This window comes from Salvelinus alpinus, chromosome 11, assembly GCF_045679555.1.
Source record: "Salvelinus alpinus chromosome 11, SLU_Salpinus.1, whole genome shotgun sequence".
Taxonomy (NCBI): domain Eukaryota; kingdom Metazoa; phylum Chordata; class Actinopteri; order Salmoniformes; family Salmonidae; genus Salvelinus; species Salvelinus alpinus.
Genome location: NC_092096.1, coordinates 56,572,736 through 56,598,725, shown reverse-complemented (window position 1 = coordinate 56,598,725; position 25,990 = coordinate 56,572,736). Strand labels below are relative to the sequence as shown.

The 25,990-nt window shown below is 45.4% G+C and overlaps 1 protein-coding gene across 2 annotated transcripts in view; it reads right to left on the bottom strand.

Moving 5' to 3' along the window:
• LOC139534508 (kin of IRRE-like protein 1) overlaps nucleotides 1-25,453 on the bottom strand; it is a 39,479-nt gene extending 14,026 nt beyond the window's left edge. The window contains exons 1-8 of one of the 2 annotated variants that reach the window (XM_071333693.1): nucleotides 25,142-25,453; nucleotides 10,882-11,031; nucleotides 4,920-5,069; nucleotides 4,684-4,841; nucleotides 4,381-4,531; nucleotides 3,990-4,095; nucleotides 3,617-3,765; nucleotides 2,598-2,725 (exon numbers count right to left, since the gene is read on the bottom strand). In XM_071333693.1, the coding sequence (XP_071189794.1) occupies nucleotides 2,598-2,725; nucleotides 3,617-3,765; nucleotides 3,990-4,095; nucleotides 4,381-4,531; nucleotides 4,684-4,841; nucleotides 4,920-5,069; nucleotides 10,882-11,031; nucleotides 25,142-25,187 (1,038 nt within the window). In that variant the 5' untranslated portion in view covers nucleotides 25,188-25,453. The remainder of the gene's footprint in view (nucleotides 1-2,597; nucleotides 2,726-3,616; nucleotides 3,766-3,989; nucleotides 4,096-4,380; nucleotides 4,532-4,683; nucleotides 4,842-4,919; nucleotides 5,070-10,881; nucleotides 11,032-25,141) is intronic. The other variant, XM_071333694.1, reaches the window with a different exon arrangement.
• Nucleotides 25,454-25,990: the final 537 nt, after the last annotated feature.

The following is a 25,990-nucleotide window of genomic DNA, read 5'->3' as shown; positions in this document are numbered from 1 at the left end:
TATTTCTTTCATTTTAGCAATGTTGCTTGCAAATTGATTGCAGTTTTCGCCATAGATAGACGGTACATGGTTGCTCTATGTATCTCCTTCCAGACTCACATCAAACATCTCCAATCCAAAGTCAAATCTAGAATTGGCTTCCTATTCCGCAACAAAGCATCCTTTACTCATGCTGCCAAACATACCCTTGTAAAACTGACCATCCTACCAATCCTCGACTTCGGTGATGTCATTTACAAAATAGCCTCCAAAACCCTACTCAATAAATTGGATGCAGTCTATCACAGTGCCATCCGTTTTGTCACCAAAGCCCCATATACTACCCACCACTGCGACCTGTACACTCTCGTTGGCTGGCCCTCGCTTCATACTCGTCGCCAAACCCACTGGTTCCAGGTCATCTACAAGACCCTGCTAGGTAAAGTCCCCCCTTATCTCAGCTCGCTGGTCACCATAGCAGCACCTACCTGTAGCACGCGCTCCAGCAGGTATATCTCTCTAGTCACCCCCAAAACCAATTCTTCCTTTGGACGCCTCTCCTTCCAGTTCTCTGCTGCCAATGACTGGAACGAACTACAAAAATCTCTGAAACTGGAAACACCTATCTCCCTCACTAGCTTTAAGCACCAGCTGTCAGAGCAGCTCATAGATTACTGCACCTGTATATAACCTATCTACAATTTAGCCCAAACAACTACCTCTTTACCTACTGTATTTATTTATTAATTTATTTTGCTCCTTTGCACCCCTTTATTTCTGTCTCTACTTTGCACTTTCTTCCACCGCAAACCAACCATTCCATTGTTTTTTTAGTTTTTATTTTACGTGCTGTGTTGTACTCACTTCGCCTCCATGGCCTTTTATATTTTTATTTATTTATACATATATTTGTTTGCCTTCACCTCCCTTATCTCACCTCACTTGCTCACATTGTATATAGACTTATTTTTTTTATTTTTTTTCACTGTATTATTGACTATATGTTGTTATACTCCATGTGTAACTATGTGTTGTTGTATGTGTCGAACTGCTTTGCTTTATCTTGGCCAGGTCGCAATTGTAAATGAGAACGTGTTCTCAATTTGCCTACCTGGTTAAATAAAGGTTAAATAAAATAAAAATAAATAAATGTATCACTGACCCTGCATAAATTAGCGACTGGGCTAACCTTTTAGGTCAATAATATGTTGTTTTTATGAACATTTTGTTGGCTTTATAATCGTCAGAGAAGTTAGTTATATCTAGGTAGCTTACAAGGTTAGCTGACTTTTCCAAAAAACGAACCTCATTGTGGCTAGCTACGTCTTGTCCCTTATGCTAGCCTTTACAGACAAATATCACTTCAGAAACGTCAAAATAAAAAATATTGATATGGTCAGTATTGTAGACAATTTCTCCCCTTTTGCTGCAGCTTTAGCTCATCTCAATATAACATTGAAATGCTGTGAAAACCAGAGTTCTACAAACATTCTAAAATGTTGTGTTTGTTTGTTTAAATGTTTTGTCGTCACGCGCTGTCGCCCCTACGGCGCTAATCTGGGGAGCACCTTTGGAGCTCTGCCCAAACAAGGCATTGGATTGGTATGGCGTGTTGCGCGGCTTCACTGATTTACACCGGGTTTTCGACACCGCTTTAGCTGATTTCCTCCATGGAACTTCCCCAGTCTCCCCGTTTACGGGAAGCCTGTTTCGGGACGAGGCTAGCCTAACCTTAACTTTAAAGCAAAACCAAAAAGCGCATTTTCCCGCTATGAATTTTACAATATAGAATTGTTTTACTTTGCAGCTGGCCCAACTTGCGGAAATCCCTCAGTTCTGCCTCCAAGACAAGATTCATGACAATAAACGTCAACCTGCGCAAAAAACAGGCAGAGGTGAAGAAGGACGGGATAAAATAGAGAGGGGGACTATAAAAAGATAGAAAGGGATTAGGATGGGAGAGAGAAATGGACACTGAAGGAATTGAAATTAGAATAATATAGAGACAGAAAAGTGAAGAAGTGAGAGAGACAGATGGAGGAGAGAAGCGGTGGGAATCAGGAAAAAGCCAAGAGAAAGAGAGAGATGAACAGAGCACGGGAGCATAAATAATAGAGAGACAAAGGGATAGAAGAGAGAGGGAGACTATAAAGATACAGACAGCAAAAGAAGATACAGATACAGCAAAAGAAAGGTGGAAAGTGGGGCCTCCCGAGTGGCGCAGCGGCCTAAGCCAGACCCTACAGACCCGTGTTCGATCCCAGGCTGTGTCACAACCGGCCATGACAGAGAGTCCCATAGTGTGGCAGGGGGGCTTTACTTGGCTCATCGCGCTCTAGCGACTCCTTGTGGGAGGCTGGGCACCTGCAGGCTGACCTCGATCAGCAGTTGAACAGTGTTTTCTCCGACACATTGGTACGTCTGGCTTCTGGGTTAAGCGGGCAGGTGTTAGGAGCACGGTTTGGCAGGTCATGTTTCGGAGGACGCATTACTTGTCCTTTGCCTCTCCCAAGCCCGTTGGGGAGTTGCAGCGATGAGACAAGATCGCAATTTAAGATCACAAAATTGGGGAGAAAAAGGAGGAGAGTGGAGGAGTTAGAGAGCGAGCTGGTTCTCACCATGTTGGAGCCCTTCTTGGTCCAGGTGAGGGTGAGAGGAGGATTGCCAGCCCATTTGCAGTTCAGAGTGACATCAGAGTCTATGTCCACGGTCACTGGCCTAGGCTCCACTACCAGGATAGGACCAACTGGAAAGAGAGAGAGAACATTCGCCTTTACTTAACCAACTAAGATAACAAATTCAAATACAATACAAAACCGACTTGCTACAGAGAAAAAGCGAGAGATCAAGAGAGAGAGGGTATAGATGATTAGGTTTAGGAGATAGGGGTACAGTATGAGGGGAGATTGAGATCGAGTCAGGGGTGAAAGTAGATTTCATTTCTTAACGGTAAAGACAACCTGTGTGTGCACGCGCTTAATCATGGAATTACATATAGAATCCCTATTAATTCAATAGGATCTCTGTGTGCCTAGTCGTAAAGGTTTGTCATGTAACTTTCAAAATGTATTACCTTTTGTTGTGGCATAAACACAACCAGTCATGATGTTTTCATCTGATTTTCAAACGATCACTTCAAAGGGCTCCTTTAGTAGGCGACCCGCGCACGTTCATCCACTCGCAACATAATTTCAGTCTTCAAACAGTGGTGAATGGTGAGACATCTTTTACGTTAAACAGCACAAAGAGTAATGACATTTTGGCAATTGTCATTCATCCAGAATTTATGCATCCACTGCTGTCCGCCCACGTCTCGGTGTCGGCCATTCATCTCTGCCTTGGCAAAACGTCAGTGTTCTCGTCGAACCACATTGCATTTTGGAGCGAAGGCTATACCAACCACTTTCAAGTCCATTCGCTCATTTTTAATGCCTCTGACATGCGGTGGCCTAATGATAAATCATGGTGTAATAACCTACAGTTTCCTTAAAATTTTGTTTTAATTAGTAATAGGCTCATGTTTTACCGATACGGCGTACCCCCACTATTTATTTTACCGGGACGCCGTACCCGACCGTACCACATTACTTTCACCCCTGACAGAGTATTTGCCAGCCATGGAGGTTCAGAGACTCACAGTGTACATCGACCAGGATGCTGACGTTGGTTTTACCCACAGCGTTGAACACTGAGCAGGACACAGGCTCTGTGAAGAAGGAGTGGTCCGCCTTGGTGGTGAACACACTCTCTCTGGCCCCCTGCAGGATCACTCCACCCTTAGCCCACCTGAGAAAGAACACATACGAATGTATGAATAAACATGTACTGCCAGAGTTGTGGGTTTGATTCCCGCATTGGCCAAACCCTTGCTCACAACGAAAAACACATGAAACCCAGATAAATACAACTACCCAGCTAGGCTAATGCACGGCTAGAGAGACAGGTGGACATATAGATAGACAGAAGGATTAACAGATCTATAGAGGTCGACAGAGGTACACAGTACATACATGTATCCCATGATAGGAGGGTTGGCGGAGGCGGCGCAGGTGAAGGTGACTCTGTCCCCCTCTAAGACGGAGCGAGGCTCGATGGACAGGGTCACCATGGGGGGGTCTGGGGGAGAGGGCAGGGAATCTCTAAGTCACTCCGATACATCAGCGAATAAGCAAATTATAAAGAGAAGGAGGGAGTGGTGGGGAGCAGAGAGAGCCGACGGAAAAATAGAGAACCCCCTCAAGGTTCCTGGGCAGTGATCTAAGTGTACTTCCTGGTTGTCACTAGACACTGTTGTCCTTAAATAAGCTCAGATATTCAGTCGTACAGTAAATAGTGAATATATGTCAAGCTAAAGGGATGGTTATGAACAAGTCGCTGCGGTGTACGTTGAGGGTGACTTACGGTGTACGTTGAGGGTGACGGTGGTGTGTTTCCCAGTGGGGATAGCCAGGTTGCTGGCCACACAGCTGTAGTTCCTCCCTGTGTCTGTGTCCACTGGGTGGATGGGCAGGAAGCTGTGGGTCGTCACCCTCTTCCTGTCTGGGAGCACCTCCTGATGGAGAGAGAAGAGAGAAGAAGAAGGAAGACAAGACAGCCAATAGAAGGATGAGAAAGAGTATAGGTAAAACATGATTGAGTGTGTGTCTGTGTTTGTGTTGTAATACTAGGTGCATGTATGTGTAGATGCATTTTTAATTGACTCACGGTGGTGCTGACTGCTCCGTCTACGGGGAGCCCGTCTTTTTGCCACTCTATCATGGCAGGGGGCTTGGCCCCACGGGCCACACAACTCAGGTTATAGTGGTCGCCTGCATTCAACAGCACCTCAGGGGCCCCGTCGATCACTGGGTCATCTGGAGGGACTGGACACAGGACAGGGGGGTTACGCACACACACACACGCATACATGTACACACACACACACACTTGCTGTATCTTACTGAGGACAGTGAGTTTGGCTCTTCTAGAACGTAACGCAGCGTCTGGGGCCTGACACTCGTACAGGGAGTCATCAGACAGCTCAGCTGAGATGATCTCCAGGTTATACTGGCCCAGCTCCTGCACCCGCATCACACGGTACCTCGGCCAGGCTGGAGGGGAAGGGAGAGAGAGTCAGACATGTAGGGACAACCAGTGGAGGCTGGTTGAATGATAAATGGGAGGGAAAGGCTCGTTTGGAATGTATTGAATGTAATGCTAGCAAGCCAAAAACACCTGTGCGTAATCCCTTATGCAAATGCACACAACCATGCACATATTCACATCTCTCTCTCTTTCTCACTCGCTCTCTCTCGCTGTCTTTCACAGTTCCAGTGGTGCCATACATTCTCCCCAGTAGGTGGCAGCCATGCTCTCTTTCTCCAGCCAGGGAAGAAATGCATGCATTTATGACAACGACGTTTTAGAGGACTCCAAACGGACAGAAATGCTGGTGCAGATTTCATGTCCACTGTCCTATACATAAATTCCATCTGAATCTGTCTGTCACTGTAGCATGTACTGTATGCTTCAAATTAGCTTGCCCTCCCTAACCTTGTGTGTCCTTGTACGTGGCATTGCATGTGTGTCTGTGTGTTGTCTATGCGTGTATTAGCATGTGAAATGTCAAATGAGCGAAAGGGAGCGAGGGAGAGATAAAGGGAGAGGGAGAGAGAGCAAGGGTCTGCTAAATGACTAAAATGGAGAAGGAGCGAGGGAGCGAAGCAGGGAGAGGGAGAGAGCGAGGGAGAGGCAGGGTGAGGGCGAGAGAGCGAGGGAGAGAGGCAGGGAGAGGGAGCGTGTGTATAAGGGAACCAGTGTTCATTCACATGTTTCTATTTAAAAGCTTTGGCTTGAAGCACTGAACCATTACAGTAACAATGTGATTAAAAGAGACGGAGAGAGAGAGAGAGCGAGAGAGGAATGGTGAGGGGACAGACAAACGGGACGAGGGGAGAAAGCAGCAGAGGAAGGGAGGGAGGGAGAGAAAGAATGAGAGAGGGTTTGAGAGAGAGCAGAGGCAAAGAAAGAGAAGGAGAGTGTGAAGGAGAGGAAGAGAGCGGCAGAGAGGGGGGGGGGAGGGAGAATGAAGAATGATAGAGGGGTTGAGCATGAACAGAGGAGAGAGGGAGAGAGAGGGAGGAACAGGCAATGAAGCAGGGAGAGAAGGCTGCAAAGAAAGAGAGAGAGGAAAGAGGGCAGAAGTGTGGCAGGAAAGATAGAATAACAAGCCTTTATTGTACAAGTAGGAGAGAGAGAATATTAAATCATAACATAACATGTTATTGGTCGCATACACATATTTAGCAGATGTGCTTGTGAAATACTTGTGTTCCTAGCTCCAACAGTGCAGTAGTATCTAACATTCACAACAATGCACACGAATCTAAAAGTAAAATCTAAATGGAATTAAGAAATATAGAAATATTAAGGCAAGCAATGTCAGGGTCCGGATTATAAATATACAGTATATATATAAATATAAATGCAACATGCAACAATTTCAACAATTTTACTGAGTTACAGTTCATTTAAGAAAATCAGTCAATTAAAATAAATTCATTCGATTTCACATGACTGGGCAGGGGCGCAGCCGTGGGTGGGCCTGGGAGGGCATAGGCCCACCCGCTTGGGAGCCAGGTCCACTCACTGGGGAGCCAGGCACAGCCACAAAAGGGCATTAATACAGAAATTATCCTGTTTCATCAGCTGTCCGGGTGGCTGGTCTCAGACAATCCAGGAGGTGAAGAAGCCGGATGTAGAGGTCCTGGGCTGGCGTGGTACACATGGTCTGCAGTTGTGAGGCCGGTTGGATGTACTGCCGAATTCTCTAAAATTACGTTGGAGAGAAATGAACATGACATTATCTGGCAAATGCTCATTCCTGCAGTCAGCATTCCAATTCCACGCTCCCTCAAAACTTGAGACATCTGTGGCATTGTGTTGTGTGACAAAACTGCACATTTTAGAGTGACCTTTGACTGACCTCACCACCCTCTGAAGAGCCCTGCGTTTGCGGGTGGTGCAGTTGCCATATCAGGTGGTGATACAGCCCGACAAGATGCTCTCAATGGTGCAACCTCTGGAGGTTGAAGAGGCGCTGTTCCGCCTTCTTCACCACACTGTCTGTCTGTGTGGGTGGACCATTTCAGATTGTCAGTGATGTGTACGCCGAGGAACTTGAAGCTTTTCACCTTCTCCACTGCGGCCCTGTTGATGTGGATAGGGGGGTGCTTCATCTGCTGTTTCCTGAAGTCCACGATCAGCTCCTTCGTTTTGTTGACGTTGAGGGGGAGGTTATTTTTCTGGCACCACTCTGCCAGGGCCCTCACCTCCTCCCTGTAGGCTGTCTCATCGTTGTTGGTAATCAGGCCTACCACTTTTGTGTCGTCTGCAAACTTGATGATTGAGTTGGAGGTGTGCGTGGCCACACAGTCATAGGTAAACAGGGAGTACAGGAGTGGGCTGAGCACATACCCTTGTGGGGCCCCTGTGTTCAGGATCAGCGTAGTGGAGGTGTTGTTGCCTAATTTCACCACATGAAGGCGGCCCAACAGGAAGTCCAGGACTCAGTTGCACAGGGCGGGGTTCAGATCCAGAGCCCCGAGCTTAATGATGAGCTTGGAGGGTATTATGGTGTTAAAGGCTGAGCTGTAGTCAATGAACAGCATTCTTACATAGGTATTCCTCTTGCACAGATGGGATAGGGCAGTGTGCAGTGTAATGGCGATTGCATCATCCGTGGATCTATTGGGGCGGTATGCATATTGAAGTGGGTCTAGAATGTCGAGTAAGGTGGAGGTGATATGATCCTTAACTAGTCTCTCAAAGTTCTTCATGACAGAAGTGAGTGCTAGTAATTTCATTCAGTTACCTTTGCTTTCTTGGGTACAGGGACAATGGTGGACATCTTGAAGCAAGTGGGGACAGCAGACTGGGATAGGGAGAGATTGAATATGTCCGTAAACACTCCAGCCAGCTGGTCTGCGCATGCTCTGAGTACGCGGCTAGGGATGCAGTCCTGGCCGGCAGCATTGAGAGGGTTAACACGCTTAAATGTCTTACTCACGTCGGAGAACAAGAGCTCACAGTCCTTGGGAGAGGCCCTTGTTGGCAGCACTGTAATATCCTCAAAGCGGGCGAAGAAGATGTTAAGCTTGTCCGGAAGCAAGACTCTGTGTCCGCTATGTGGCTGGTTTTCCCTATATAATCCGTAATTGGTCTGGAGTCCCTGCCACATACTGTACGTCTCTTGACTGAGCCTTTGAATTGCGACTCCACTTTGTCTCTGTACTGATGTTTTGCCTGTTTGATTGCCTTACAGAGGGCATAACTAGACTGTTTGTATTCGATCACATTCCCAGTCACCTTGCCGTGGTTAAATGTGGTGGTTTGCGCTTTCAGTTTTGAACGAATGCTGCCATCTATCCACATTTTGGGGTTTGGATAGGTTTTAATCGTCACAGTGGGAACAACATCCCCTATACACTTCCTGATGAACTCAGTCACTGTGCATACGTCAATGTTATTCTCAGAGGCAACCCGAAACATATCCTAGTCCGCGTGATCAAAACAGTCTTGAAGCATGGATTCCGATTGGTCAGACCAGCGCTGAATAGACCTTAGCCTGGATACTTCCTGTTTGAGTTTCTGCTTATAAGCAAAAATGGAGTCGTGCTCTGATTTGCCGAAGGAAGGGCGGGAGAGGGCCTTGTAGCTATCCCGGGAGGGAGAGTAACAATGGTCGAGAGTTTTTGAAGTGTGAGTACTGCAGGCGATGTGTTGATAGAACTTCGGTAGCGTTTCCCTTAGATTTGCTTTAGTCCCAAGCTATAATAAATACAGCATCAGGATAGGCAATTTCCAATTTGCACAAGGTCCAGTGTAGTTCCCTGAGAGCCATCGGGGTATCGTCTTGAGGTGGAATATACACAGCTGTGACGCTAACCAAAGAAAGTTCTCTAGGGAGGTAATGGGGTCGACATTTGATTGTGAGGTAGTTATATGTGAACAAAAGGACTTGAGTTCTTGTACGTTACCAAAATCACACCATGAGTAGTTCATGTGTATAATACAGAGGTATAGGTATAGAGAGATGGATCGATAGAGAGAGAGAGAGCGCCAGGACCACAAATACAAATACCATCTAGACACTGTTGCCCTAGAGCACACAAAAAACGATACATACCTCGGCCTAAACATCAGCACCACAGGTAACTTCCACAAAGCTGTGAACGATCTGAGAGACAAGGCAAGAAGGGCCTTCTTTGCCATCAAAAGGAACATAAAATTCGACATCCCAATTAGGATCTGGCAAAAAAATACTTGAATCAGTTATAGAACCCGTTGCCCTTTATGGTTGTGAGGTCTGGGGTCCGCTCACCAACCAAGAATCCACAAAATGGGACAAACACAACATTTTAAATCAGCATGCAGAGTTCTGCAAAAACATCCTCTGTGCACATCAAAGAATGCATGCAGAGCAGAATTAGGTCGACACCCGCTAATTATCCAAATCCAGAAAAGAGCCATTCAATTCTACAACCACCTAAAAGGAAGAGATTCCAAAACCTTCCATAACAAAGTCGTCACCTACTGTACATAGAGATAAACCTAAGAGATGAACCCTAGGCAAGCTGGTCCTGGGGCTCTGTTCACAAACACAAACAGACCACACAGAGCCCCAGAACAGCAACACGATTAGACCCAACCAAATCACCAGAAAACAAAAAGATAATTACTTGACACATCGAAAAGAATTAACCAAAAAACTGAGCAAACTGGAATGCTATTTGGCCATAAACAGAGAGTACACAGTGGCAGAATACCTGACCACCGTGACTGTCCCAAAATTAAGGAAAGCTTAGACTATGTACAGACTCAGTGAGCATAGCCTTGCTATTGAGAAAGGCCACCGTAGGCAGACCTGGCTCTCAAGAGAAGACAGGCTATGTGCACACTGCCCACAAAATGAGGTGGAAACTGAGCTGCACTTCCTAACCTCCTGCCAAATGTATGACCATATTAGAGACACATATTTCCCTCAGATTACACAGACCCACAAAGAATTTGAAAACAAATCCAATTTTGATAAACTCCCATATCTATTGGGTGAAATACCACAGTGTGCCATCACAGCAGCAAGATGTGTGACATGTCTCCACAAGAAAAGGGCAACCAGTGAAGAACAAACACCATTGTAAATACAACCCATATTTATACTCATTTATTTCCCCTTTTGTACTTTAACTATTTGCACATCGTTACAACACTGTACATAGCCATAATATGACATTTGAAATGTCTCTATTCATTTGAAACTTTTGGGTAATGTTTACTGTTCATTTCTGATTGTTTATTTTATTATCTATTTCACCTGCTTTGGCAAAGTGAACATATGTTTCCGATGCCAATAAAGCCCTTTGAATTGAATTGAGAGCCTGAGATTGAAAGACATAGAGAGAGAGAACGAAAGAGACAGACACAGAGAGACAAACACAGAGAGACAGACACAGAGAGACAGACACAGAGACAAACACAGAGAGACAAACACAGAGAGACATACACAGAGACAGACACAGTGAAACCGACACAGAGAGACCGACACAGAGAGACCGACACAGAGAAACAGACACAGAGAAACAGACACAGAGAGACAAACACAGAGAGACAGACACAGAGAGACAGACACAGAGAGACAGACACAGAGAGACAGACACAGAGAGACAGACACAGAGAAACAGACACAGAGAAACAGACACAGAGAAACAGACACAGAGAGACAAACACAGATAGACAAACAGAGAGACAGACACAGAAAGACAGACATAGAGGCTTTTTCAGGAAGGCAACTAGACTGGGTTTCATGTGTTGGGCTTTGGGTTTGTTTTGACTTGGGCGGTGTTAGAGTTGTACTAGTCTCACCCCTGAGGTCCTCTCCGATGCCCAGGGCCAGTCCATCCTTGGTCCACTGCACAATGCCTGAGTAGTTAAACACAACACAGGACAGAATCACCCTCTGGCCCCGCACAACCGACTGGTCCGCTGGCTCCTGGGAGAAACGCGCTGTCCACACTGGGGTAAGAGAAGGAGGGAGGGGGAGAGAGATGGAGAGAGAGAGAGAAGAGTGCATAAACATGGTTACAAACATCATGTGTTAATGTTACATACACAGCTGTGTTGTTGCTACAGTACATACATACAGCGTCATTATACACAAACTGAGAATTAATACATAAACTGTAGAAGCCAAAGAGGAGCATTTCACTCATTGGAGTTTTTGTGGTAAGATGAGACAGCCTACAAGCTAAATTCTTCTTAATCTACAATGATCTACAATTTCAGATGGTGTGTTTGATATCGTATCTCTTTCTCCTTCAACAGAAGACGAAGATAACACGTTGGAGATGTAGAGGGAGTGCATTAAGATAAAGAAAGATGGAAAGGGATTGAGGGAAAAGTGAGAAAAATAATTGAACAATGGAGGGAGAGAGAGAGGTTGTGAGACTTGAGCTGAGTCAGGAGGAAAAGAGAGGGGAAAGAGAGGAGAGGAGAGGAGAGGAGAGGAGAGGAGAGGAGAGGAGAGGAGAGGAGAGGAGAGGAGAGGAGAGGAGAGGAGAGGAGAGGAGAGGGAGATTACACCCTTAGGATATAACCCACTGGGTCTTACCCCCGTCTCCCAGTCCCTCATGGCTTCACTTTTCTTAAACCTCTCTTTCTATCTTTGTCTTCTCTTCCATCTCTCTCTCTATCTCGCGTCTAACTACAGTACATGTCATTGTCTCTACTCTACAGGGCTGTTCCAGCTCTCAGTTGAGAGCCACCACAGTTCTTTCTGCAGTATAAAACTGTGCCGTATTCATCTGACGAAGTGTTGTGACTGCTTGTCCAATATGAAAAAGGTTTTGTTCCACAGTACACAACACACAGTAAATAAGCAGCTCATCAAGACGAAGGCCATTAAACGATGAGGGAATTCAAGTTGGATTTGTTTTCTTTCTCTTGTCTACACTATAATGTTGTTGCTACGTGTCCTAGTAAACAATGAAAGAATGGCAATCAAAGTCGCATTTCTCCCATTTATTTGTGTTGTTTCTCTCTCTCTCGCTCTCTGAACGTGGATAGCTGTTATAAATGTATACATATGTTGTATATGAAATGTTTTCATACCGCTTTCTTCTTAAAAAATGTAATAATGACAATCAAGGTCGCACTTATGTCTCACTTTTTGGTGCTGTTTCTCTCTCTTCCCTTCTCACCCTCTCACTCTCGCTCTCTCTGAATGTACTGTATACACACATCATGTTGTATATGTCCTTTTCCCGTACTGCTTTCAATTTAATTTTTTTTTTTGTATTTTACCCCCTTTTTCTCCCCAATTTTGTGATATCCAAATGCAATCCAATTACGATCTTGTCTCATCGCTCCAACTCCCCAACGGGCTCGGGAGAGGCGAAGGTCGAGTCATGCGTCATCTGAAACATGACCCGCCAAACCGCGCTCCTTAACACCTGCCCACTTAACCCGGAAGCCAGCTGCACCAATGTGTCGGAGGAAACACTGTTCAACTGACGACCGAAGTCAGCCTGAAGGTGTCCGGCCCCCCACAAGGAGTCGCGATGAGCCAAGTAAAGCCCCTCCCGGCCAAACCCTCACCTAACGCTGGGCCAATCGTGCGCCGCCCTATGGGACTCGCGGTAATGGCCGGTTGTGACACAGCCTGGGATCGAACCCGGGTCTGTAGTGGCACCTCAGGCACTGCGATGCAGTGCTTTAGATGCTGCGCCACTCGGTAGGCCCAGCCATACTGTTGTCTATTTCCGTGGTCGTCCTCCTTCTCTAGTGGTTGGAGGGGGTTTAGAGCCACACTGTCACAACCCATTTATCATATTAAATATCAGCCCTCTAGCTTGGCTATTTCTCTCTCTCTCTCTCCCCCGTTCCCTCTCTCTCTTACTTCTCCTCCCTCTCTCTCTCTGAACCCTCCAGCTTTCCTCTGTAGGTCCCCATCTCTCTCACTTTCTTAACAACTGGCATATGCCTGCTCAACCCCCCCCCCCACGACCCCAAGTCTCTCTCTCTAACTCCCTCCCTATCTTTCTCTTTCTCACGTGTGGACATACTCTAACCCACCCAACCTGATTGAATTTGTGTGATTTAAGGAGGTAGCCTACAATATGCCTGATATCATGAAAAACACAGCCATGTATAAATAATGTCCCGGTCAATAATAGAAAAGCCTTCAGACAGAAACAGAACGTACATTTTTCCAAAGAGAACATAAAACATAATGTAGATAGATACTATCTGCATTTGTATATCTAGCATAGGCCTACTACAAGTCAATCACAGAAAATAGAAAAGATCAGTGGTCCTAGAATTGAGCCCTGTGGCACACCACGTTAAAGAAAATACCGCTCCCAAAGTGACAATATCAATGTGATCCACCATTAGTCCAAATATAAGCTGTGCGATGACCACGAAAACTTCTAAATTAGGGCTCCTACCCAGTCAGATAAAATCAACGTAGCTCACTAGATACGCTATCTAATCTGTTAACTAGAGGTCGACCGATTAATCGGAATGGCCGATTAATTAGGGCCGATTTCAAGTTTTCATAACAATCGGATTTCGGTAATTTTGGACGCCGATTTTATTTTTATTTTTTTATTTTTTATTACACCTTTATTTAACTAGGCAAGTCAGTTAAGAACACATTCTTATTTTCAATGACGGCCTAGGAACGGTGGGTTAACTGCCTTATTCAGGGGCAGAACGACAGATTTTTACCTTGTCAGCTCAGGGATTCAATCTTGCAACCTTATGGTTAACTAGTCCAACGCTCTAACCACCTGCCTCACGAGGAGCCCGCCTGTTACGCGAATGCAGTAAGAAGCCAAGGTAAGTTGCTAGCTAGCATTGAACTTATCTTATAAAAAACAATCAATCAATCCTAATCACTAATTATAACTACACATGGTTGATTATATTACTAGTTTATCTAGCGTGTCCTGCGTTGCATATAATCGATGCAGTGCGCATTCGCGAAAAAGGACTGTCGTTGCTCCAACGTGTACCTAACCATAAACATCAATGCCTTTCTTAAAATCAATACACATAAGTATATATTTTTAAACCTGCATATTGAGCTAAAAGAAATCCAGGTTAGCAGGCAATATTAACCAGGTGAAATTGTGTTACTTCTCTTGCGTTCATTGCACGCAGAGTCAGGGTATATGCAACAGTTTGGGCCGCCTGTGCAATGTAACAGGAATATTTAGACTTATGGATGCCACCCGTTAGATAAAATACAGAACGGTTCCGTATTTCACCGAAAGAATAAACGTTTTGTTTTTGAGATGATAGTTTCCGGATTCGACCATATTAATGACCTAAGGCTCGTATTTCTGAGTGTTATTATGTTATAATTAAGTCTATGATTTGATAGAGCAGTCTGACTGAGCGATGGTAGGCACCAGCAGGCTCGTAATCATTCATTCAAACAGCACTTTCGTGCGTTTTGCCAGCAGCTCTTCGCAATGCTTCAAGCATTGCGCTGTTTATGACTTCAAGCCTATCAACTCCCGAGATTAGGCTGGTGTAACCGATGTGAAATGGCTAGCTAGTTAGCAGGGTGCGCGCTAATAGCGTTTCAAACGTCACTCGCTCTGAGACTTGGAGTAGTTGTTCCCCTTGCTCTGCATGGGTAACGCTGCTTCGAGGGTGGCTGTTGTCGATGTGTTCCTGGTTCGAGCCCAGGTAGAGGCGAGGAGAGGGATGGAAGCTATACTGTTACGCTGGCAATACTAAAGTGCCTATAAGAACATCCAATAGTCAAAGGTATATGAAATACAAATCGTATAGAGAGAAATAGTCCTATAATTCCTATAATAACTACAACCTAAAACTTCTTACCTGGGAATATTGAAGACTCATGTTAAAAGGAACCACCAGCTTTCATATGTTCTCATGTTCTGAGCAAGGAACTTAAACGTTAGCTTTTTTACATGGCACATATTGCAATTTTACTTTCTTCTCCAACACTTTGTTTTTGCATTATTTAAACCAAATTGAAACCGTTTCATTATTTATTTGAGGCTAAATTGATTTTATTGATGTATTATATTAAGTTAAAATAAGTGTTCATTCAGTATTGTTGTAATTGTTATTATTACAAATAAATAAATAAAAATCGGCCGATTTAATCGGTATCGGCTTTTTTTGGTCCTCCAATAATCGGTATCGGCGATGAAAAATCATAATTGGCCGACCTCTACTGTTAACCTCCTCTGACCACTGAGATGAGGCCGTAATGCTATGTTCCAACAACAACTAAGGACCAAACAGCCCCAGAGCAGGCAAGGCATCACTCTCGCTACCAAAAACACCACTGGACAAGGCATTCCCTTCACGGTCATTTAAAACCACAAACAAGATCCACAGTGGGAATGCAGACTACACACTGGGACAACAGGGATGTCAGGCTATTTCAATAGCTTGACAAGGAGAGCACAGAGCAGCTTCCCAGATAATGCTTACATTAGTGGTACAACAAAAAAAATACAGATCCTCGCCCAAATCTGTATGGTCTTTTTGTAGGCCTCTTCTCTGTGTATTTCCATACTACTTGCTCATATCATTCTTCAATATGTGAGTGTCTGAGCAGGAGAGAACACGTGAAAAAGCTAGACAAAGAGAGTAGAGAGTAGAGAGAGAGCGAGAGCGAGAGCGAGAGCGAGAGCGAGAGCGAGAGCGAGAGCGAGAGAGAGAGAGAGAGAGAGAGAGAGAGAGAGAGAGAGAGAGAGAGAGAGAGAGAGAGGAAGCTCATGTATTCTTTTATTATGTGGGTTATGCTGCAGTGACAAATTTAGAGTGTCCTGATTTCCTTGAGTCAGTGATCCCCAGATGCCATCGAGAGACTCCGAGTACCCTGACCGCACAAAGACATGGTCACAAAGTACCCTGACCAAGTGCGCGCACGCACACACACACACACACACACACACACACACACACACACACACACACACACAGAGCCCTAATGAAACAAAGACGCACGCATGAACACACACGCGCACAATCGCACACACACGCGCACAATCGCACACACGCGCAAATACATATATGGCCAAACCTTTGCCACACAGACATATGACAACATCCTATACCATGTCTTCACACACACACACACACAGTCAAACCCTGACCGGTGACCACATAGAAATAGGACACACACGGTCAAACAAAACATTGACCACATTGGCTGGTGATGATGTGGCCGGATAGAGACATCATGGTCACCAAACTCTATCCACACAGACACTAAGATAAACCAAGCCCTGCTGTCAACATAGCCACACTTGACACACCAAAGCCTGACCACACAGCCAAATAGCACGGAGACCTACAATTAACACCTCTTGTGCCTCACAATCCCATAATCTTAACAACAACATAACATGTTACAGATTTGCCTTCGCTCTGTGTGAAATGTGGTGCTTTGTCTTCTATCACAGTAGGCCTAATCCCAGCCCCCGTGCTAATAAGAACACCATCGAGACAGAATACATGCGCCTTTAATTCCTAGATAGGATGTTCCGCCCCTACCTATCTCACCACACGTACGCGATCAACCTAAAAATCATTTTGGGGGAATTCAAAGTTGTCCTGTCTCCCAAGCAAACAAAAGGCTACAACATGATGCCATGACGTCAGGGCTTTGTCTGATGTGCCTGAATGAATTGAGTGCATGCTATTAATCCTGTTCAAGCAATAACATTTGATAAAATCACATTTGTATGGATCTGTCAATCAATCTAATGATCTCTATCTGCCTATCTATCCCTGTATTCATCCCTCTTTCCCTCTGTCCCGCTCTCCCTCTCAGTCCCGCTCTCCCTCTCAGTCCCGCTCTCCCTCTCAGTCCCTCTGCCTCTCAGTCCCTCTCTCTCCCTCTCTCCCTCTGTCCCACTCTCCCTCAGTCCCTCTCTCCCTCTCTCCCCCTCTCTTCCTCTCTCCAGTTTAGCCAATCCTGCTCTGTCGTTGGATCACAGACTTGCGTCACCATAGCAACAGCTGACGTCTAAAGTAACTGCCCAAAAAATGTGTTTTTGTGTATGTGTGTGTGCATGCATGAGGGTGTGTGTGTGTGTCTGTCGAAACCCTCCCTTGTTTCTGATACAACCATTTTCTGCAAAACGTTAATCATGACCTCATCCTCCCTCCACCTATCCAATTAATTGTCCATCTCACTGTCTCTTTCTCGCTCTCTCTATTCCCTTTCAGACCATATTATCCATATTCACTTTTACTATCTTATCTATTCAATGTGGTATTTGTCTCTGTTTCCTATGTGTGGACAGCGGTTGGTGATACTTAAATATCTGAAATACCGAAATGGCAAAACAAGGAGATGGATGGATGACAAAACTGCGATGAAGATGAGGATGATGATGAGGATCGGTTTACGGGTAAGGGCACAATGACAAAGTCAGGAGTGCCACTGTTGCTGCCCGACACCACCTGAGTCTAACTGCCAATAACCGCATGGCAGTATGGTAGACTAGACTGGGTATAACCTACAGAGTATCACCTTGGCAATACTGTTATATGGCATAAAGATAGAGGGAGAGAAAAAGGGACCATGTTGCCCTTCAACAAATGAAGGTGACTGGCTAGAGGTGGAGAAGGAACAGGGGGAAGAAAAGGAGAAAGAGAAAGAGGGGAAACTCCTTTCTTTGTCTGATGCATTGTGCCCATTTTTCCCCTCCTCTGTCATCTTCCCTCTCAATCCTCCCCTTGGCAATACTCCTAGACCCCTCTCTTTCCCTGTCCCTTTGTCCCCATGTACCCTCTGTTCCTTTCCTCTCTTTCCCTGTCCCTTTGTCCCCATGTACCCTCTGTTCCTTTCCTCTCTTTCCCTGTCCCTTTGTCCCCATGTACCCTCTGTTCCTTTCCTCTCTTTCCCTGTCCCTTTGTCCCCATGTACCCTCTGTTCCTTTCCTCTCTTTCCCTGTCCCTTTGTCCCCATGTACCCTTTGTTCCTTTCCTCTCTTTCCCTGTCCCTTTGTCCCCATGTACCCTCTGTTCCTTTCCTCTCTTTCCCTGTCCCTTTGTCCCCATGTACCCTCTGTTCCTTCCCTCTCTTTCCCTGTCCCTTTGTCACCATGTACCCTCGCGTGCTCCCCCCCCTTTCCCTGTCCCTTTGTCACCATGTACCCTCGCGTGCTTCCCCCCTTTTCTCTGTCTCTTTGTCACCATGTACCCTCGGTTCCTTCCCTCTCTTTCCCTGTCTCTTTGTCACCATGTACCCTTAGTTCCTTTCCCCCCTTTGTCACCATGTACCCTCGCGTGCTTCCCCCCCTTTCCCTGTCCCTTTGTCACCATGTACCCTCGCGTGCTCCCCCCCTTTCCCTGCCCCTTTGTCACCATGTACCCTCACGTGCTCCCCCCCCTTTCCCTGTCCCTTTGTCACCATGTACCCTCGCGTGCTCCCCCCCCCTTTCCCTGTCCCTTTGTCACCATGTACCCTTGCGTGCTCCCCCCCCCCTTTCCCTGTCTCTTTGTCACCATGTACCCTCGCGGGCCCCCCCCCCCCCTTTCCCTGTCCCTTTGTCACCATGTACCCTCGCGTGCTCCCCCCCCTTTCCCTTTGTCACCATGTACCCTCGCGTGCCCCTTCCCCTGTCCCTTTGTCACCATGTACCCTTGCGTGCCCCCCCCCCCCCCCTTTCCCTGTCCCTTTGTCACCATGTACCCTCGCGTGCTCTCCCCCTTGCCCTGTCCCTTTGTCACCATGTACCCTCGCGTGCTTCCCCCCCTTTCCCTGTCCCTTTGTCACCATGTACCCTCGCGTGCTCCCCCCCCTTTCCCTGTCCCTTTGTCACCATGTACCCTCGCGTGCTCCCCCCCTTTCCCTGTCCCTTTGTCACCATGTACCCTCGCGTGCTCCCCCCCCTTTCCCTGTCCCTTTGTCACCATGTACCCTCGCGTGCTCCCCCCCTTTCCCTGTCCCTTTGTCACCATGTACCCTCACGTGCTCCCCCCCCTTTCCCTGTCCCTTTGTCACCATGTACCCCCGGTTCCATTCCTTTCTTTCCTTTGTCTGTCAAGTGGCACATACTCAGAAATAATCACGCCCTCCCTCCCATTGCTCTACCTCTATCTCTTTACATGTTCCGTCTCTACCTCTCCACCTCTCCTCTCTTATGTATTTTCCTTGTTCCCGCTCTTTATTTCTCACTCCCTCTATCATTACAGCCCCTGGTAAAATGGTTGCTATAGAAACATATTTATTTGGAAATGAAGGGAAGAGAATAATTTATACGCTCTCTCTTTCTCCCTCTGTCTGTCTGTCTGTCTGTCCGTTTGTCGCTCTGTGTGTATGTGTGCGTTTTCTCTTTGTCCTCTTCTCTTGGGCTAATCTCACATATTTCACATCTCAAGTGCTTTATTTGTATTGAACCACCGTTACAGACATTGTTACCATGGCTACAGCCAGTGAGGACCACTGACACAATGATAGACACACAGTGGCCATGACAACCCCTTGGAGCAGTGCAGGGTAATATGATAATTCATGGTCAAAGTGTCTGACACATTATGAGACGACATGAATATGCTGGGCTTTTCACAACTCCTCTCTTCAAAATAATCCAGCCCGTCCTTTCTGAAACGAGCATGCAAATGAATGACAAAGAATACTTGAAGGGTAACCAAGGGTGACTACCATCGACTAACAATGTCAGGCCGCGTCTAACCCTGATCAAGGGCTACGCTATACAGAATTATCAAAGTGGAGTTTTGTAGTAACCTAGGTCCTCGATCTAGGGATATTTTGTTTCGTACTCTGAATAAGCTAGCAAAATCAATATCGTTATGAATCAATAATTCACCACAGTGATTTCCAAATAAGTGATTGTGACTGTTTTGAACTGTGTTTGGGAAGTAAAGATAGACATGGTTTTTAAAAAGGCAGTGGTAATATTTAATTCAGTACAGAAAAAAAATCGTAGGCGGCTTAATTTACCCTGTCCCGCCGGCTCTACGTACCAAGAGACCACTTTTTGGGACAAGCTATATTTTCAAAACTGTAATGTTCACATGAATTCTGATTATTTACAGGGACACACAACATCCTGAAATATATGTAGATATCTTTGTTAGAAAGAATACTGTATTCACCTTGACTGAGTGATGCTGAAGGTAAAAAAAGGGCTCAACTTACACCACCATGGAATTGATGTAAATGAGCTGCATGTAGCCATATCCTTCCAACCAACATAAAAAAAAAACTATTAGGGTATAAAAAAAAAAAATGTTGAACCCGTTAACTAAATATGTTCCCATTTTTACTGCAGGCTAAATGGCTGTATGGCTAGCAGTGTAGACCAGGGCCATAACTGTAAGCTTAGTTAGATGGCTAGCTGTAATGTTGTTATCGTAGGGAGAGAGAGACGGATGGAGCGACACAAATCTCCCTACCCTTCTTGAAGAGAAACTCCGAGAGCGAGAAATCAAATGACATCATCACCCGGCGGCCACATTCCTACAGGGGGAGGAGGGTGGAATAGAGGGATAGGGATGGAGGGAAGAAGGGTGGAGGAGAAGGGGACAGTGGGCGAAGAGGGGGAGGGGGAATGTCCCAAAACTTTTGAGGGAGAAGAACACAGCCCAACGACAGTAGTGAATCCCATCTTGTGTGTGTGTGTGTGTGTGTGTGTGTGTGTGTGTGTGTGTGTGTGTGTGTGTGTGTGTGTGTGTGTGTGTGTGTGTGTGTGTGTGTGTGTGTGTGTGTGTGTGTGTGTGTGTGTGTGTGTGTTTGTATGCGGTTGCAGGTCTGTGTGTGTGTACAGGGTGGCTGTACTCTTCCTTCATCATGTGCCCTTTTAATTCATGTGCTTCTTCTTCTGACCCCTCCCCCTCTCCTTTTTTCTCCTCTCCTTTCCACTGACTAAAGGAATGCAAGAACCACATCTGGAACTTATTAGAGAGAGAGAGGGGGGAGAATTGAGCTTAGCTAGCAGAAAGAAGGAGGATAAATGGAAGGACAGAGAGAAGGGAAAGAGAAAAACTGAGGGAGGGAGAAAAATAAAACTGAAAAAAAGAGGGAGAAGAAGAGAAGTTTCAACAGTGATTAATGCCAATTAATTCTAGTCTAAGCCAAGGCATGTGCAAAGGCATCTTCCAAGGCCCCAGAGCTCAGGGAAGGAGAGAGAGGCCTCAGATGTGGGTTAAAAAATTATACTTTGAACTCTCTCTTCCATATTCTATGTCAATGAGGTGTGTGTGTGTGTGTGTGTGTGTGTGTGTGTGTGTGTGTGTGTGTGTGTGTGTGTGTGTGTGTGTGTGTGGCCAACTGTCCCTACAGAGCAGCCAGTCAGGCTTGAGTAATCGTCCCTTTCTCTCCCCCTGGTCCCAACCCCTCCTCCTCCCTCTCCCTCCCTATCCCTGCCTCTCTCTCTCCCCCGCTTTCTTTCTTTTCATCCCCCACTACAACCACCCCCCGAATAAAAACTCTAATCGGTCTTGATCTGGGCCCCCTCAACTTCACCCACCTGCCCACCAGACAACCCTCCCCACTATTGCCACAACAGAACCCCCCCAAACACAACTTTTTACCACCCCTCCCCCACCCCAAAATTTCCCTTCTCGCTCCATCTCTCTCTCTCTCTTCTATTCCTATCTCTCTCTCTCTCTTTCTTTCCCTCTCTCTCTCTTTCTCTCTCTATTTCTCTCGCCCTCTTTCTCTCCCTCTCTCTTTCCCCTTCTCCCTCGCTTTGTGGTTTTAAAAACTCCATTGGTTAGCCCAGTCAAATAGCTTTAGTAGAGTCTTTAACGTCTACTGCTATAGGCCCGGACGGCTTGCTGTCATTTTGAGCTGCTACATAATGCTATAATGTAATATGATTTATTACACACATAAGTTTTGATTATTTTATAGATTATACTATACATGATAAACAATGAGCCTCAATAAGCGTAATCTAATTTGTAGTTTTCTAGCAAGTTTCATAGTCTGTTTTTGTACCTTTACAATAAACAATAGGACAGCCCTACTATTATGTGTAACGTCTGCTTCCAACTCACACCCTCAAACACGTAAATCCCCTGAACGCAGCTCACTTTCCAGCCCACTTTCCAGCCCACTTTCCAGCTCACACTCTCAAACACCTAGATCCCCTGAACGCAGCTCACTCTCCAGATCCTAATCACCTGAATTCTAATCACCTGTTCACACACCTGGAGGTCATTATCACACACTATTTAGTTCAGTTCTTTGCACCCCATCACTAATGACGCCTTTTGCCTATTCCCTGCCTGTACTTTAGCCTATCGGATTTCTCGTTATCTACCTATTGCCTGATCTCCCAAACATTTTCCCTGCCTGTACTGTTGCCCTTTTGGACCCCCTGTGTATGACCTTCTGCCTGCCCCTGGACCCAGCTACCTCCCTCCTCCTGTGGTCCTTTGCAATAAACACCTGCTGCGCCCTGCGCTTGAATCCAGCTCTCTGTCTCCCCTCGTGTTCATTACAATATGTGTCAAAATTAGTTTTAAAGCGTCAAGTCACATTGTGTTGACATTGAACGTTACACTGTAGCATAGCCATAACTAATGTAAAAAAAAAATGCTAAGTATTGCTTGATTACATTATGGAATTGTGAGTATAGTAAAATATCTCATCGTTACATCCACATTATGAATAGATCCACATGTGACTTAAACTACACAGTCTCATGAGCTACATGTTCCATTTAAATGTTTTTTTTAGCAATATTTACAAAAAAACGTTGAAATAGAACATGTAGCTCATGAGACTGGGTTGGGTTCTTTGGTCGGTAGTGTGTGTGTGTGTGTGTGTCTGACGAAACCCTCCCTTGGTTCTGATACACCCATTTTTGGCAAAACGTTAATCATGACCTCATCCTCCCTCCACCTATCCAATTAATTGGGGTACATAACCTCATCACTCCCTTTCAGACCATATTATCCATATTCACTTTTACTATCTTATCCATTCAATGCGGTATTCGTCTCTGTTTCCTATGTGTGGACAGCAGTTGGTGATACTTAAATATCTGAAATTCAGAAAGGACAAAACAATGCCAGTCTAGTGTATACATTAAGTAGTTGTGGCATTGTTCCTTAAGGACAGAGGCTGACAAATGTTGCACCTGCACTGAGGCCTTTGTTATAGCAGTCTAGGTAGGTACATTAGCAACACCAAGTTGCAGTGTCGCAAGATTACCAGGTGTAGGCTACTAACAACAATTGCATTTTCATGGATTATGAAGAGTCTTTGCAGTCGAATGGGAAACAGGACATACATTTACATTTCATACCATATGAAGTGCCTGTTAAGAAAACTAGAAATGTAGAATAGTTTTGATCTTCAAGTGTTTTGAGAGCAGTGTTTTGATAGCAGTGTTTTGGACAGGCAGCTGGAAGAGTATAGCCTACACATGAATGATACAATTGTGACATTGTACCATTGCCATAATGAGCACAGTGTGTGACACATAGTTTACAGCCACGTAACTAACACGTGTGTGTGTGTGTGTGTGTGTGTGTGTGTGTGTGTGTGTGTGTGTGTGTGTGTGTGTGTGTGTGTGTGTGTGTGTGTGTGTAGCATGTCGAAGAACCACTCATGTGCACTGATGGATTTACGAGAAAGAAAACTGCTGTCAGGGAGCCGAGGAGGGCTACCTGCAGAAAAACAACAAGAATTTGCATGTTGATTTGGGTTGAAGGGGTTCCATTGTATTTAGTGTGTGTGTGTGTGTGTGTGTGTGTGTGTGTGTGTGTGTGTGTGTGTGTGTGTGTGTGTGTGTGTGTGTGTGTGTGTGAGTGAGTGAGTGAGTGAGTGAGTGAGTGAGTGAGTGAGTGCTTCAGCTTCGTTCCATGTGTGAATGAGATGTATTAGTATGTGTTGTAGTGTGTAATGACTATTCATAACGATTACTGTTTATAGCTGCCACACTATAGGCCATCTGTCAGTTGTTTTACAGGATTAGGCAGTGAAAAGGTGATACAATACTAACATTTAGCATTCAGTGTATAGTTATACTAGTATACTAATATTGTGTATGGACGTTGAGTGAAGGACAAAAGAGTTGCGCTAGCCTATAGTGATCGAAAAAGAGACATAGGCTACATGGATGACATCATCCTATATAGACCTTACAAACACGCCCCTTACCTACGATAAAGTGCTAGGCTGGTCAGTACCTGCGCGTGCCCGCACATTCACAGTACACGCACTCTCTGACTGTCACGCACAACAAGGTAGACAATGAAAAGGGAGGGTTGCCTTGTGCCTTGCGCGAGCACAAGGAAGATGCTGTAATCTAACAGGTAGCCTAAGAAATCACGTTCCCCTTGAGCACATGTCTCCTAGCAACTACGTTATAACAATAAGCTAGTATACCTGTCAATGCGCATGTATTAAAGATATGTCATCTAGATGACATTAGGGGTATTATACTTGAAGCTATGCTGGCCATACCTCGATTCGAAATGAAATACATGGCGAAAAAAAGTCCCCATTCCAATCTTTGTGTCACGCGCACGAGCAGAGCAGGCTACAGCGGCAGCTACGCATGGCAAGCTGGAGACCGTCTACAATGGCCTTGGTGTGTGCGCGCGTGCATGTGTGCGTGCGTGTTATTAGGCTACATTTCTATCTCAGGCACCAATAAAAAATGGCAAGCAACGTTTGAATGGTTGACACAAGCCGTTCCCAAATTCCAATATCAAGCACCTTTGGTCAATCATTTTATACGCGCACTGTCATTCGAATCACGTCATTTCTGCCTAACATCCTATTTGAAAAAGGCAATAGGCTATTTTATGCACAGGACTAAGGTCATATGGTGGATACTAGGTTTTCGCACCAATCAGGCCATGATCATGTTAGACACACACACACACTGTGGAATAGCCTACCATTCACACTGCCCCGCATATAATGACAAACTCGAGGCCATACACGCAGAAAAGAGCATCTACTTCTATCGCTCTCTCACATAAACACACACGCGCGCGCACACACACAAGCACACAACTGAAACGAATCTAGAGCAACTTTCCCCCTCATCAAGTTTAACAAGCCTCGGTATTGTTCGACAACATGAAACAGTGTGTCGTTTATTAGGGCAGGTAACAGGGGAAACGCTTATCTTACCACGGTGAAAACTCAACGCCAAACTCAGGAGCAGAAGCCTATGCATCGTTCAGAAGACCAGCAAGCCCGTTAGCTCAATTCTCCGTGAGGACAGCATCAAAAAAACCCGTTGGATTTTATTCACCACTATCGGGCAATTGTAATCCTTCCAGTGAATATATGTGACGATTTTCGTCGTTATCCACCACCCCTTTCTACTCTTTTTTTTACGGTTTAGATCATTTATTCGTTTTTTCCTCCTCTCTCCTTTTTGCCGTCTGCTCTTGCGTGCTCGGCGACGGTCCGTTTTCTCATTAGCGGCGCATTCCTTTCTCTCTCGCTCTCTCCTCTCACGTACGTCAGCACCACAGCACACACCCCTCTTTCTAGTCTGAATCTCGCAGTAGATGATAGTGATACCTCTATTATATTTTCATGTTTTTGTCACCAGAGAAAAACTACACGAATTTGTCCATAATGTTTGTTGGATTTTTGCCATTATCTCTGTGTTTGTCTATTTAAGAGAGATTGAGTCATAGGTTACAGATCTAATGACATGTCATGGTAATGGAGTGCTGATTTAGTTGAATCATTCTGCAAACATTCTGCATGGCAAAACCAAGTTCTGCCCCAGAAGTATGTTTCTTTCTCTCAAAGTAATGATGAAGTAGAGGCTATATAGCCTATTATAGCCAGATACATAGGCTATACATACATGTAGTTTTCAATGTCCCCATTGCGCCTGTATAGTGGGCTGTAGGCTGCTCTCATATCCATCTCTCTCTCTTTGCATCAGCCTAGGCTACAACGCGGTGTTGGAGCGCCCTCAAGTGCACTGACTCAATAATTACTCCCAAACAACTGGATAAA